Here is a 15,966-nt window from a genome sequence, read left to right as displayed (position 1 = left end):
CTTAACATTATAGATCCATAATAGAAAGGACAGAAAGCAGTAGTTTGGTAAACCTACTTTAGTAATTGAGTTTGGTTCCGGAAAGACTTCCAACCATTTACAAATTAGCTGTACTCTCAAAGAATAACAGCGTGCCAGAAAGGGTTGTGCCACAGGGCCGGAAGCAATTCCAAAAGTCTTCCAAAAGTGTTTGAGAGGGCAGGCAATGTTAGAACAAGCGGGTAGCCTCCCAAGGTAACAGCTTTAAAGGTATCATCATTAAACATATAATTTCAGGTTTGTTTGCTTAAAAAAAACTATCACATTATCATATAGTTATAAATGATATGAAGTATTTATACTGTTTGGCAGAAATTATAGGAAAGAGTCATTTAAATTACTGGATCCAAAAAGCATCTGTAGATTTAACACGGATGATAATAATAACAAAACATATTAACATTTATTAGCATCTATTGTGAGCAAGATGCTATTCTAAGCACGTTATATATACTAATTCATTTAATCCTCACAAACCCCTGTGAGGTGTTTTCCCCATTTTATGTAAAAGGAAATTAGTGAATAGAGAGGGTGAGTGACCTGCCCCAGTCACAGAGCTACTAACTGACAAAGTTGGGATTTGAACCCAGTCAGCCTAGCTCTAGGGTCCATGCTCTTAATTGCTACACTAGCTTCTCATTGATTTCACAAGGTAGAATTTGGTTAATATTTAAATGTAGCATTTAATATTTTTCATGAATCAGTGACTAATGGCCTATACATAACAATTTTAACTAAGTATTTTCAATTTTGACAAAATGTAAAGGCAACAGTATGATTGAAAAGAGAGGGTATGTGGACAAACTTAACTTTACGTTATTGCACTGCAACAGCGGAAGTGTTTTTTTAATGTTAAAAATACTGTGTTAATCTTCAGAGGCACTTGATCTCATGCATCTGTTCTCCTTTTCTCTGGGGAATTAATAGGACTCCTACATTTATTCTAAAAGTCTGGATTTGCTTTTTGTGTTTCAAGGACATCTTTTCATTTTATCTAGAAGTAATAGAGAAAATATGGGATATTAGGATCTAAAACAGATTTACTTTAAAGGCAGGAGGAAAAGTGAGTTTTATTTTATGGTTATTGTAGCCAATATAGTTATAATAGCCATTATGTAAGAATTAATTTCTTTTTTCAGAAAGACACTACTATTGGCTCGACAGCTTAAAGACAGAGCTGTAGAAGCACAGTCTTGCTACAGTCTTGGAAACACATATACTTTACTTCAAGACTATGAAAAGGCCATTGACTATCATCTAAAGCACTTAGCAATTGCTCAAGAGCTAAATGATAGGTAAGTTATATACCTTTTTACTATAGTTATGATAAAATATAGATACATTGTTGAATCCCTAGAATATTTCCTTTAAATTTCTTTTTTGTTTCCTTTGTTTTCTTTTTAATTCCTTTTTAAGGTATTTCCTCTGTTTCAGTAACATCCTCTGTATGTTACTGTTTGAAGGGCTGGAGAGGATTAGAATGGTTTCATATAACCTTGAACCAAGATCAGTAAATAGGTCACAAACTCAATTGCCTGCAAAGGCCGTCCTGACTAGATCAGTGTGAAAATTGTAGTGAAATTAATAGGCCCAACAGTGTTAAGGGGACAGCTGCTATTCAATTCCAGCTAAGTGTTGCCTGGAAGGAATGAGGATCCAGAGCCGCCTCTTTTTTCAAGAGAAGCTGCGAGTCCTGAGTTTCATATAAAATCTTCTGATTTTTAAATGTTGATGTTTAATTCTTCTTTTTTTTAAAAAACTGTATGAAGAAACAATATCTGTGCAGGACTTTAGTCTTTGATGTTTGCTTTAGTAGGATAGATTTTTATCTCAGTATGAAGAACTCTGTACAGTTATTCAAAATGAAGTATGCTACCTCAAGAGGTGAGTTCTCTCTTCCTCATGGTGTTCAAATACAGACTGAATGATTATAGACTGAATCCTGGTAAGGATGCCATGGAAAGAAAATGGGGTAGTTGAACTGCAAGACCTATCCCTGAGACTTTATTTATAATATACTGCATGTTTAAAAAGGATGTTTTCCATTTTAAAACTTGACTCTGAGTTCATTATTATGTGGTTTTTCTAATACAGTCGTCCCTTGATATCTGCAGGGGTTTGGTTCTAGGATCCCTATGGATACCAAAAGCCATGGAAGCTCAGGTCTCTTATGTAAAATGGTGTAGTACAGTTGGCTGTATCCGGGGGGTTTCTCAGATAACGGTTGAATCCATGGATGTGGAACCTGAAGCAGGCCAACTGTATGTCTCTAGTATTATGATAGTTTGTTCTTTATAAGAAAGACCAAAAAAATCCAAAGCATTGTTTATGCCTTTAATTACTACTAGATAGATTTTATTCTTCACACAGACCTCCTTTCAGATAACTGCATGTTAGCTTTGAATTATTTTGTAGAATTGGTGAAGGAAGAGCATGTTGGAGCTTAGGAAATGCATACACAGCTCTAGGAAATCATGATCAAGCGATGCATTTTGCTGAAAAGCACTTGGAAATTTCAAGAGAGGTATGAAACTAAAAAATTGTTATCTGTGCTATTGCGATTCACAGATCTGCAGCCCTGTTATTTCTCTAGAATGCTCCTATATGGCTGAGTAATAAATTTAATTATATATTGTTCTCTTGGCATAAGAACTGCACAGAGCATTTTGAGATACAGATCAGGGGTATGTTTGCACTGGCCTTGATGTAGGAAGACAGGAAGGAAGGGCTGAGCATGGAGGAATGGGAGAATTACTAACATGTGCCTCCACTGTCCCACCATCTCTACGTTGAAAAGTAGCATGGTATGAAAGGAAGAACATGGCTCTTAGAATCAAGGACTGGTTCCTGTTACAGTTCTGCCATTTGCTGGCTATTTGAGCTTGGAAACTTTTCTGAGCATCATTTCTCTCATCTGTAAAATGAGAATAATAATAATATCTGCTTTGCAAATTGTTATACAGATTAGAGATAAAGTATATATAAAAGTACCTAGTATAATGTCTAGTGCTAGCTTAATAAACACTGTTACTATAGGATGGAAATACAGTATTCTAAGGAAATTGTATTCATGTGATGCCAAGTTAACATGTCACAGAGTAACCTACTTTATTATTTAAGGTGATCATAGAGATTAAGAGCAATCTAATATTTAGAGAATTAAGGAATTGGCAGAATGTAATTATCTGTCCTCTTGTCATATTTTAGTCGCTTTTCTTCTTTAAAATACTGTTAATGAAAAAACACATTTCATTCATAGTATTATAATTTTAAAATAACTATTTTCATCTCTCTAGTTTCTTCCAGTTTTAGGTTGACAACATTTTCAACTAATCTTCACCATTCTTTACTTTAAATACTACTCTAAAGTATAAATGCTTATGGTTGTAGGTTGGGGATAGAAGTGGTGAACTAACAGCACAACTCAATCTCTCAGATCTTCAAATGGTTCTTGGGCTGAGCTACAGCACAAACAATTCAATGATGTCTGAAAATATTGAAGTTGATAACAGTTTGCATGGTAAGTATTAGGTCTTCAAAACCCAATTTCTTTATCCTCAAGATTTACATTTAAGTTACTTATCTCATGTTTACCATATCCAGAGAGATATATAACATAGGAAGCTCAACTATTATACTTTTTTGCTTTACCACTGTCCCATTAATTTATCAGTATGGAATACAGTATTTTATAGCTTTTATCATGAACTTAGAAATGGTAAAGGTATAACTATTTTGTTTAAATATTTTTTAAATACATTTAAATTCTGTATCTCTAGGCTCACTCAAAAATTTATAAATGTGAAGATGTGAAAATTAAAACATTTTACAGTTTAACCTCTTTGTTTCAAATGTCTTTACGTATTTGATTTTTGTTTAGCTTTTATTCCCCCCGTTTCATTTCTAAGGGGGAATCTCTTAGGATTTTTTATTTTTTTAATTCAGAAAACCCAGAAATTTTCTTTAGGTGCTGATTTGGTTTTGACATTGCTATAAGAAAAAAATATGCTATAATGTCTCTGTTTCTAAGTGAAAAAAAAACACCTACTGTTGATTAAAAAAATAAAAAGGAACAAAAAGTAGAACCACATTTTTGGATACCATCTATATGTAACTCTATGTGAGATCCATTTTAAAGATCCAGACAAGGCTTAAAAAATTCTTAGTCTGAAAAAAAATTACTGACACAGACAGATGTTTTGAACTTGAAAGTCAGTGAAAAATCTAGCTTTTATCTTCCCAATATCCTCCTTTAACCCATACAAAGAAAAGGAAGAGGAAAAAGAAATTAGTGGCTAGTCATCTAAGACTTTGAAAGAACATTTAATTGAAAAATGATATTGAAGTATGAACAGTATAGTAAACTGGACCATGTACTTTGTAATTGAATAATGGGCTAAAAGGTTTTCCTGTGTTTAATTTTCAAGTTGGTTAAGTTGTAATAGCTCTCATATTTTAACAAATTATCACTTGTCCTCGTGGACCGCTCTAGCTATAGACCTATTCCTTTGTTTCCCTTTACAACAAAACTTGAAAATAACATCACTGTTCCTTGTCTTTACTTCCTCACCTCCCATTCTCTCTTCAAACCACTGGACTCTGGCTTTGGCCCCATGATGATACTAAAACCTTTTCAAGGTTACCAGAGAACTCCAATTTACCAAATACGTTGATCAGTTTTAGATGTCCGCATATTTGATTTCTCAGCAATATTTCCTGTAGCTGATCATTCCCTCCTCATAGTGCTTTGTTCGTTTGGCCTGCAGGATCACCCTCTTTCTGGCTTACCTCCACCTCACTGGCCACTCTGTCTTCATAACTCCCCTCTCTTCCTCATCTTTCCAATCCTTGACATTTGTAGTACCTGGGGTTCTGTTGCTGGACCTCTTCTCCCTTCCCTCTTCCCTCTCTCCTTCTCTATCTTCTGTCCATCCATATCCTTCCTCCTGATTTTATCCTTTTTCCTCTTATCCTACACTCTAGATCAGTGCTTCTAATAGAACTTTCTGTGAAGATGGAAATGTTCTGTATCTGTGCTGTCCAGTATAGTAGCCTCTAGCCATATGTGACTGTTGAGCACTTGAAATGTGGCCAATGCAAAAAGAAGTGAATTTTTAAATATTATTTAATTTTAATTAAAGTTTTAAAAGCCACATGTGGCTAGTGGCTACTATATCAGACAGCACAACTCTAGATGATCTCATTCAGTCGGTTGGCTTTTATATCATCTATATGCTGATGATTTTCAAATTGGTATTTCCAGTCATAATTTCTCTCTTGAGTTAGAGTTTCATATGTTTAACATTTCCACTTGAATATCTAATTGGCATCTAAAACTTAACACATCCAAAATGGATCAATTGTTTTTTTCTCCCCAAACACGTTCTTGCTTTAGTCTGCCCTGTCTCAGGAAATGGTACCATGATTCACACCAGTGTTCAGGCCAAAAACCTAAGGGCCATCCTTGTTCCCTTTCTCCCACCCACTCCTACATCCAACATATCAGAAACCCTACCTTCAAAATACATCCCTAATCTCTCTTACAATGTACACTGCAACAATCTTAGTACAAGCTGCCAACATCTCCCAGCAGAGCATTAGCCTTGCAACTGTTTCTTTTGTTTCCGCTGTTGATCCCTCACACTGACTTCCACAGGGCAGCCAGAGTGCTTTTTTAAAATATGAATCAAGTCATATCATTTCTCTGCTCAGAACCCTCCAGTGACTTCCCATCATACCTGGAACCAAATCTTCAGTCCTCATCGTGGCTAAAAGGCCCTGTAATCCGGGCCCAGACTGCTTTATCATTTCCTCCCACACCCCCTGCTCACTTTGGCTCCATGAAGACAGGTATTTTTTGGTCTGTTAGGTTCATTGCTATATCCCTAGTGCCTGGAAAAATCTGCTGGCTAAAGGAACTGCAAGAAAACTTGTATAGGGACTTCTCTGGCAGTCCAGTGGTTAAGACTCCATGCTTCCACTGCAGGGGGGGCACGGGTTCAAGCCCTAGTCGGGGAATGAAAATCCCGAATGCCATGTGGTGCAGCCAAAAGAAACAAGAAAACTTGTATATTTCTGGTGTTGGCTCAGGGTGGAGGAAAGGAGTCTCCCATAAGAATCTGAATTCATAAGCCTGTCTACACACTGGTTTGGAATTTGATTTATTCTATCTGCACAGTATAAGAAAGCCCAATCCATTAAAGTGCTTTTGAAAGCACTTTAGAAATACTAAAGTAGAAATACTTATATATATATATAATATATATATATATAAAATATATATATATATATATATATATATATACTTATATAAATAAAGTAGAAATACTCCTAGGGACTTAGCAGAAGTAAGATCAAATGTTTTCTGGAGGTAAGCAAGCCATCCTTTATCCAGGCCTATAAAGACTCACAACAACAACAATAACAAAATTACCAAATACCTAAAGAAACAAGCCAAAAGGAGTAAGAAAACAAACAAAAGCAAAATCAGGTCACCAAGATCTTCAGGGTATAAAATGACTATGATTAAATGTTTACAGGAATAACAGAATTGAAACAAAGGAATAACAAAAATGATCATGCAGATTTGAAAAAAATAATAATAGCTAACAATTATTGAGTGCTTACTATGTGCACAGGCAGTGCTTTGCCTGTTTTAACTGATTTAATCCTAACAACTCTAGGAGGCAGGAGAGGTTAAGTAAATTTCCTGGGGTTACCTTTTTAAGTGGTAGAGATGGGAGTTCAACCTAGTCAGTCTGGCTTCAGAGTCCGTCTTAGCTGATACTTCTAGCTTAATGTGATTTTAACGTACCTCTCAGTAATTGATAGGTAAATATCAGGAGTCAGATATCAGTAATAATATAGAGGATTTGACCAGCACAATTAATGGGCTTGATGTGTTTTCAAATTGTGTGTTTGACCCATTTAATGAGTTATAAAATCAATCTCAGGTGTTGCAACTAACATTAAATACACACACACCCACATACATACATGTTAATGCGGTTATCATACATAATAAGGGCAAGTACTGTTGTGTGGAGATTTTGTTCTACATTTAAGTGTATTCAGGGTTGCAATGCAAATGTTTTTTTTTTTTTTTTTTTTTTTGGCGGTACGCGGGCCTCTCACTGTTGTGGCCTCTCCCGTTGCATAGCACAGGCTCCAGACGCGCAGGCTCAGCGGCCATGGCTCACGGGCCCAGCCGCTCCGCGACATGTGGGATCCTCCCGGACCGGGGCACGAACCCGCGTCCCCTGCATTGGCAGGCGGACTCTCAACCACTGCGCCACCAGGGGAGCCCACAAATGTATTTTTTAAAGTTATAGTGGATCTACATTATTATGTTAGTTTCAGGTGTACAACATAGTGATTCAAAATTTTTATAGATTATATTCCATTTAAAGTTATTATAAAACATTGGCTATATTCCCTGTGTTGTACGGTATATCCTTGCATGTTATTCGTTTTATACATTGTAGTTTGTACCTCTTAATACCCTACTCCTATCTTGCCCCTCTCCTTTTCTCTTTCCCCACTGATAACCATTAGTTTCTTGCCTGTATCTGTGAGTCTGTTTCTGTTTTCTCATTTTTATTCGTTTTATTTTTTTAGATTCCAAATGTATTTCTTAATGTGAGTCACAGTTAAAAATATGGGTCACACTGATTTAATGGACATACAGAATACTGTGTCAAGCAACTAATCAATTCACATTCTTTTAAAACATTCATGAAACAGGTCCAAAAATTTGACGACATGCCAAACCAACAAATTTGAAGGAATCTGTATCACATAGATTTCATGCCCTGAGCACAGTGCAGTTCAGTTAGAAATTAACAAGAAGATAATGTATAAAACATATTCATTGGAAAATACACACTTCTAAGTAACTTATGGTATGATTTAAGAAGAAATCATAAATAAAATTAGAAAATGACTTAGGACTGAATTATGATTTATGTGATACAACTTACATTAGTTCTTAGAGCAAAATTTATATTGTATCATATTTTAAAAGGAAAGAGACTCAGTGACCTAAGTATCCAGCTTTTAAAAAGTTAAAAACAAAACAAAAAACAAAAAACTCAAAAGAAAGTAGAAGGCAAGAAATAATAGCAGAAATTAATGAATTTAAAACGAAAATTCAATAGAGAAAATTTTTAAAAACCCAAATTTGGTTCTTTAAAAAGACTAACAAATCTACAGCAAGATTATTTGAGGAAAAAAAAAGAAAGAGAAAAGGGGATATAATGTAGATGCAGCAGACATTAAAAAGATGAGATTATCCTGAATAATTTTATTTGAAAACCTAAGAGAAATGGACAATTTCTAGAAAAGCAGCTTACCAAAATTGAATCTAGAAAAATCTAATGGTAGAATGTAATGTGAATGGATGGCATCTCTAATGCCTAGAACCATAGGGAAATTTGATGAGTCATTTAAAATCTTTCCACTGAGAAAATACCTGGCCAAGGTGATTTTACAAGTGTGATCTACCAAACGTTTAAGAAACTTGATTCCAACCTTCCATAAAATTTTATAGGTAACTAGAAAAGTGGGAACACTTTATCAGTCTTTCTGAGACTAGTATATCCTTGATATCCAAAGTAGACAAGAACAGTATGTACAAGAAAGGAAAATTACAGGCAAATCTTTACTTATGAACATAGATGTAAAAATTTTAAACAAAATATTTGCAAACCAAACCCACAGTGTATTTAAAACAAATAAATAGGAATTCAAGTGGACTGAATATCAGGAAATCAATTAATATAATATACCAGTAAACATAGTAAAGGAGAAAATAGCTCAAATATCCAAATATATCATAATTCTATTAAATGTAAACATTCCATTTAAAGGACCAGGAGTATCAGATTGGTAAAAGAATAAAATCCAACTAAGCCTGAAAGTAAAAGGATTGAAAAAACATACCATGGAAAAACTGATCAAGAGAAAGCTGGTACAGCTGTACTAATATCAGATAAAATGTACTTTAAGTCAAAAGACTTTGTTAGAAATGAAGACAGTCACTTCACAATGGTTAAGAATTCAATTCACCAGGAAGATAAAAGCCTTAAATTTGTATGTATCTAGCAAGCCTAATAACAAAGCTTCAGTGTACATAAAGCAAAACTGACTAAACTAAAAGGAGAAATGGGAAAATCCAGAACCATGAGGGGAAATCTAAACACATTTCTCTCAGGAATTGCGCCTATCAGAAAACTAAATATTTTAAAGGATGTCAGTTCTTCCCAAATTGATATAAATTCAGTGTGCTGCCAAGCAAATAATGGCAGTTTTTTCGTGGAATTTGACCAGGTCATTCATGAATGTATATGAAAGAAAAAAGGGCTAAGAACTCAAAGCCAAAACATTCCTGATGAAAAACAAGAGATGAGAAGTGCTTTCTCTACAGATATAAAGATTATAAAGCTACAGTAATGAAGACAGTGTGTTACTGGCATAGAGACAAATAGACCAATGGAATGGAATATAGAGTCTATATTTATAATCCTTGCATATATGGAAATTAATAGCACACAAAAATAAATTCTTGATGGATCAAGGATTTAAGTATGGAAGACAGATTTAGAGCAATAATTATGATCAGCCAGCTAACACTTGCTGAATGCTTACTACTTACCAGGCATTATACGGACCCCTTTACAGATGATGGTGCATTTATCATCACACAGTGATCTATGAGGTAGGTATAGTTGTCCTATACAAATGAGAAAATCACAGAGAGGTAGTTGCCCAAGGTCATATCACAATGAGTGATTGGTCTGTTCAATCAGTATGCTGTACTACCTCTGAAAATAAAGGAGAATATCTTCATGATATCAGAGAGGGAAAGGATTTCTCAAAACACAAAAACAAACAAAAAACCCCACAAAAACAAAACCATTACGAAAAAGATTGACACTGAAATTAAGAACTTCATTTCATTAAAAGAAACTGTAAAGTGATAAAACACAAACTGAAAGGACATTTGCCACACAGATGATTAAAAAAGGATTTGTATCCTCAATTTATAAGAACTCCTATGAATTAAAAACAAGACAAATAACCTAACTAAAAGATAGGCAGAAGTGATGAACAGAAGAAACACAAATAGCCCATAAATATGTGAAAAGGTATTTAACTAATCAGGGAAAACCATAGTGAGGTAATATTGGTGGATGAGGTGGATGAAAATTAAAAGGCCTGATGACACCAGTATTGAAACAATACAGGTAATAGAAACTTTTATGCAGTGTTGATAGGAGTAGAAATTGGTGTATTCAAAAGAGTAGTCTGGCAATATTCTGGTAGAGTTGAAGATGTACCAACCATATGATCTAGCAGTTCCACTCCCAGTTACACTCATCTGTTATCCAGACTGGAACAAAGCCTTGCTCATGTACACGAGGAGATATTTCCAAGAATTTCTGTAGTAATATTGCTTATAATGACAAATGATTGGAAGCAACCTAAATAGCTGTCACCAATAGAAAGGGTATATGCTTTCCTTGTCCTAAAATCGCAATGAAAATTAAACTACTCATACCAACTTGGATGAATCTCACAAACATGAGATTGCTCATAGAAAGCAAGTTAGAGAACATACACAGTATGTAATGTTATATAATAAGCTCCATTGCTTAGAGATATATACATATGTAATGAAAATATAAAAACTTAGGGAGGAAGAGGGAAGTTATAGGGGGAATTACAAAAGGGGGAGTTAATGTGTCAGTTGTGGTTTCTTTTTCTTCTTTTTTTTTTTTTTTTGCTTCTCAAAGTTCTGTTTTACAAAGTAAGCAGCACATGATACACAATTTGACGAAATAATTTTCGGAGTTGGAAAAGTTACAGATTTTTGTGACAAGAAAACCCAGGGTAGGAACTACTTATGGAAAGAAGGCAATTTGTTGAGAAACTACGTTCCCTTACCCCACCCCCGTCAAGTAAAAATCTCAAAGAAAGGGACTGAAAGAGTAGCAACTGGAGAGGTTTACAGATTCACTTTGTACAAAATGAATGACTTTAGATTTCATTACTTTCTAGTGCATCCAGTTTCTTTAAGAAAAATTTTTTCTCTTTATGTGAAATAGCTAAGAATAAATGAAGTAAAAGGCTTGTTACAGATGATGACTCTTCACAAAAATTTATAGTCATAGTACAAATTACCTTCTCAGTGACTATGTTTTCCAGTTAAACTCTGAGAGCACTGCAACCAGCCTCATTATTTTGTGAGCTTATTGTTTTAGAAGATGTATTTATTTCATTCTTTATCTTCAAGAGTTTCTTATCAGGGAAGAAAATTCTTGACATCATAAACAGTAACAACCACATTATGTGAGTATTTGTTTTCTGATGGTATGTATTCAAAAGTAATTTAATATTTTTAATCTATTTCCTACAACACTATTCCCAGAATAAAACTGTCTGAGTAGAATAACGTGTGGGAACCAGTTCCTACTATCACCATGCCTCAAAGAAGATAATTAGAGCACTTCCTGTTTAAAATGTAGCTTATGAAGTGGAGCAACAATCTTTTTTTTTTAAACATCTTTATTGGAGTATAATTGCTTTACATTGGTGTGTTAGTTTCTGCTATATAACAGAGTGAATTAGCTATACATATACATACATCCCCATATCTCCTCCCTCTTGCATCTCCCTCCCACCCTCCCTATCCCACCCTTCTAGGTGGACACAAAGCCCCTAGCTGATCTCCCTGGGCTATGCGACTGCTTCCCACTAGGTATCTGCTTTACATTTGGAAGTGTATATATGTCCATGCCACTCTCTCACTTTGTCCCAGCTTACCCTTCCCCATCCCCGTGTCCTCAAGTCCATTCTCTACGTCTGCGTCTTTATTCCTGTCCTGCCCCTAGGTTGTTCTTCAGAACCTTTTTTTTTTTTTAGATTCCACATATATGTGTTAGCATATGGTATTTGTTTTTCTCTTTCTGACTTACTTCACTCTATATGACAGACTCTAGGTCCATTGACCTCACTACAAATAACTCAATTTCATTTCTTTTTATGGCTGAGTAGTATTCCTTTGTATATATGTGCCACATCTTCTTTATCCATTCATCTGTCGATGGACACTTAGTTGCTTCCATGTCCTGGCTATTGTAAATAGAGCTGCAATGAGCATTTTGGTACATGACTCTTTTTGAATTATGGTTTTCTCAGGGTATATGCCCAGTAGTGGGATTGCTGGGTTGTATGGTAGTTCTATTTGTAGTTTTTTAAGGAACCTCCATACTGTTCTCCATAGTGGCAGTAACAATTTACATTCCCACCAACAGTGCAGGAGGGTTCCCTTTTCTCCACACCCTCTCCAGCATTTATTGTTTGTAGATATTTTTATGATGGCCATTCTGACCAGTGTGAGGTGACATCTCATTGCAGTTTTTTTGTTTGTTTGTTTAATTTAATTTTATTTTATTTTTTTGCGGTACGCGGGCCTCTCCCTGTTGTGGCCTCCCGCTATTGTGGCCTCTCGCGTTGCGGAGCACAGGCTCCGGGCATGCAGGCCCAGCGGCCATGGCCCACGGGCCCACGGGCCCAGCCGCTCCGCGGCATGTGGGATCTTCCCAGACCGGGGCACGAACCCGTGTCCCCTGCATCGGCAGGCGGACTCTCAATCACTGCGCCACCAGGGAAGCCCTTTTTTTTTTTTTTTTTCATTGCAGTTTTGATTTGCATTTCTCTAATGATTAGGGATGTTGAGCATGCTTTCATGTGTTTGTTAGCAATCTGTATATCTTCTTTGGAGAAATGTCTATTTAGGTCTTCTGCCCATTTTTGGATTGGGTTGTTTGTTTTCTTGATACTGAGCTGCATAAGCTACTTGTATATTTTGGAGATTAATCCTTTGTCAGTTGCTTTGTTTGCAAATATTTTCTCCCATTCTGAGGGTTGTCCTTTTGTCTTGCTTATGGTTTCCTTTGCTGTGCAAAAGCTTTTAAGTTTCATTAGGTCCCATTTGTTTGTTTTTGTTTTTCCATTTCTCTAGGAAGTGGGTCAAAAAGGATCTTGCTGTGATTTATGTCATGGAGTATTCTGCCTATGTTTTCCTCTAAGAGTTTTATAGTGTCTGGCCTTACATTTAGGTCTTTCATCCATTTTGAGTTTATTTTTGTGTATGGTGTTAGGGAGTGTTCTAATTTCATTCTTTTACATGTACCTGTCCAGTTTTCCCAGCACCACTTATTGAAGAGGCTGTCTTTTCTCCATTGTATATTCTTGTCTCCTTTATCAAAGATAAGGTGACCATATGTGTGTGGGTTTATCTCTGGGCTTTCTATCCTGTTCCATTGATCTATATTTCTGTTTTTGTGGCAGTACCATACTGTCTTGATTACTGTAGCTTTGTAGTATAGTCTGAAGCCAGAGAGCCTGTTTCCAGCTCCATTTTTCTTTCTCAATATTGCTTTGGCTATTCAGGGTCTTTTGTGTTTCCATACAAATTGTGACATTTTTTGTTCTAGTTCTGTGAAAAATGCCATTGGTAGTTTGATAGGGATTGCATTGAATCTGTAGATTGATCTGGGTAGTATAGTCATTTTCACAGTGTTGATTCTTCCAATCAAAGGACATGGTATATCTCAACATCTGTTTGTATCATCGTTAATTTCTTTCATCAGTGTCTTATAGTTTTCTGCATACAGGTCTGTTGTCTCCTTAGGTAGGTTTATTCCTAGGTATGTTATTCTTTCTGTTTCAATATAAGTAAATGGGAGTGTTTCCTTAATTTCTCTTTCAGATTTTTCATCTTTAATGTATAGGAATGCAAGAGATTTCTGTGCATTAATTTTGTATCCTGCTACTTTACCAAATTCATCGATTAGCTCTAGTAATTTTCTGGTAGCATCTTTAGGATTCTGTATGTATAGTATCATGTCATCTGCAAACAGTGACAGTTTTACTTCTTATTCTCCGATTTGGATTCCTTTTATTTCTTTTTCTTCTCTGATTGCTGTGGCTAAAACTTCCAAAACTATGTTGAATAATAGTGGTGAGAGTGGGCAACCTTTTCTTGTTCCTGATCTTAGTGGAAATGGTTTCAGTTTTTCACCATTAAGAACAATATTGGCTGTGTGTTTGTCATATATGGCCTTTATTATGTTGAGGTGAGTTCCCTTTATGCCTACTTTCTGGAGGGTTTTTATCATATATGGGTGTTGAATTTTGTCAAAAGCTTTTTCTGCATCTATTGAGATGATCATATGGTTTTTCTCCTTCAGTTTGTTAATATGGTGTATCACTTTGATTGATTTGCATATACTGAAGAATCCTTGCATTCCTGGGATAAACCCCACTTGATCACGGTGTATAATCCTTTTAATGTGCTGTTGGATTCTGTTTGCTAGTATTTTGTTGAGGATTTTTGGGTGGCGTTGTAGAATGAGTTTGGGAGTGTTCCTCCCTCTGCTATATTTTGGAAGAGTTTGAGAAGGATAGGTGTTAGCTCTTCTCTAAATGTTTGATAGAATTCACCTGTGAAGCCATCTGGTCCTGGGCTTTTGTTTGTTGGAAGATTTTTAATCACTGTTTCAATTTCAGTGCTTGTGATTGGTCTGTTTATATGTTCTGTTTCTTCCTGGTTCAGTCTCGGAAGGTTGTGCTTTTCTAAGAATTTGTCCATTTCTTCCAGGTTGTCCATTTTATTGGCATGTCGTTGCTTGTAGTAATCTCTCATGATCCTTTGTATTTCTGCGGTGTTAGTTGTTACTTCTTTTTCATTTCTAATTCTATTGATTTGAGTCTTCTCCCTTTATTTCTTGATGAGTCTGGCTAATGGCTTATCAATTGTGTTTATCTTCTCAAAGTACCAGCTTTTAGTTTTGTTGATATTTGCTATTGTTTGCTTAATTTCTTTTTCATTTATTTCTGATCTGATCTTTATGATTTCTTTCCTTCTGCTAACTTTGTGGTTATTTTCTTCTTCTTTCTCTAACTGCTTTAGCTGTAAGGTTAGGTTTTTTATTTGAGATGTTTCTTATTTCTTGAGTAGGATTGTATTGCTATAAACTTCCCTGTTAGAACTGCTTTTGCTGCATCCCATATGTTTTGGGTCATTGAATTTCATTGTCATTTGTTTCTAGATATTTTTGATTTCTTCAGTGATCTCTTGGTTATGTAGTAACATGTTGTTTAGCCTTCTTGTGTTTGTATTTTTTTTTACAGATTTTTTCCTGTAATTGATATCTAGTCTCATAGCATTGTGGTCAGAAAATATACTTGATATGATGTCAATTTTCTTAAATTTACCAAGGCTTGATTTGTGACCCAAGATGTGATCTATCCTGGAGAATGTTCCATGAGCACTTGAGAAGAAAGTGTAATCTGTTTTTGGATGGAATGTCCTATAAATATCAATTAAGTCCATCTTGTTTAATGTATCACTTAAAGCTTGTATTTCCTTATTTATTTTCATTTTGGACAATCTGTTGGTGAAAGTGAGGTGTTAAAGTCCCCTACTATGATTTTGTTACTGTCGATTTCCCCTTTAATGGCTGTTAGCATTTGCCTTATGTATTCAGGTGCTCGTATATTGGGTGCATAAATATTTACAACTGTTATATCTTCTTCTTGGATTGATTCGTTGATCATTATGTAGTGTCCTTCTTTGTCTCTTGTAATAGTCTTTATTTTAAAGTCTATTTTGTCTGACGTGAGAATTGCTACTCCAGCTTTCTTTTGATTTCCATTTGCATGGAATATCTTTTTCCATCCCCTCGCTTTCAGTCTGTATGTGTCCCTAGGTCTGAAGTGGGTCTCTTGTAGACAGCATATGTTCAGGTCTTGTTTTTGTATCCATTCAGCCAGTCTATGTCTTTTGGTTGGAGCATTTAATCCATTTACATTTAAGGTAGTTATCGATATGTATGTTCCTATTATCATTTTCTTAACTGT

The 15,966-nt window shown here is 35.4% G+C and overlaps 1 protein-coding gene across 3 annotated transcripts in view; it reads left to right on the top strand.

Moving 5' to 3' along the window:
- The window catches only part of GPSM2 (G protein signaling modulator 2), a 63,421-nt gene that overhangs the window by 26,403 nt on the left and 21,052 nt on the right, over positions 1–15,966 (top strand). For all 3 annotated transcript variants that reach the window (XM_060301741.2, XM_030868887.3, XM_030868885.3), the window contains 3 exons: positions 1,179–1,334; positions 2,455–2,563; positions 3,430–3,559. In XM_060301741.2, coding sequence (XP_060157724.1) covers positions 1,179–1,334; positions 2,455–2,563; positions 3,430–3,559 — 395 coding nt within the window. The remainder of the gene's footprint in view (positions 1–1,178; positions 1,335–2,454; positions 2,564–3,429; positions 3,560–15,966) is intronic.

The sequence above is a fragment of the Globicephala melas genome, chromosome 1 (assembly GCF_963455315.2).
Source record: "Globicephala melas chromosome 1, mGloMel1.2, whole genome shotgun sequence".
Classification (NCBI taxonomy): domain Eukaryota; kingdom Metazoa; phylum Chordata; class Mammalia; order Artiodactyla; family Delphinidae; genus Globicephala; species Globicephala melas.
Note: the sequence above shows the minus strand (reverse complement) of the source record. Positions and strands in the feature narration are given on the sequence as shown.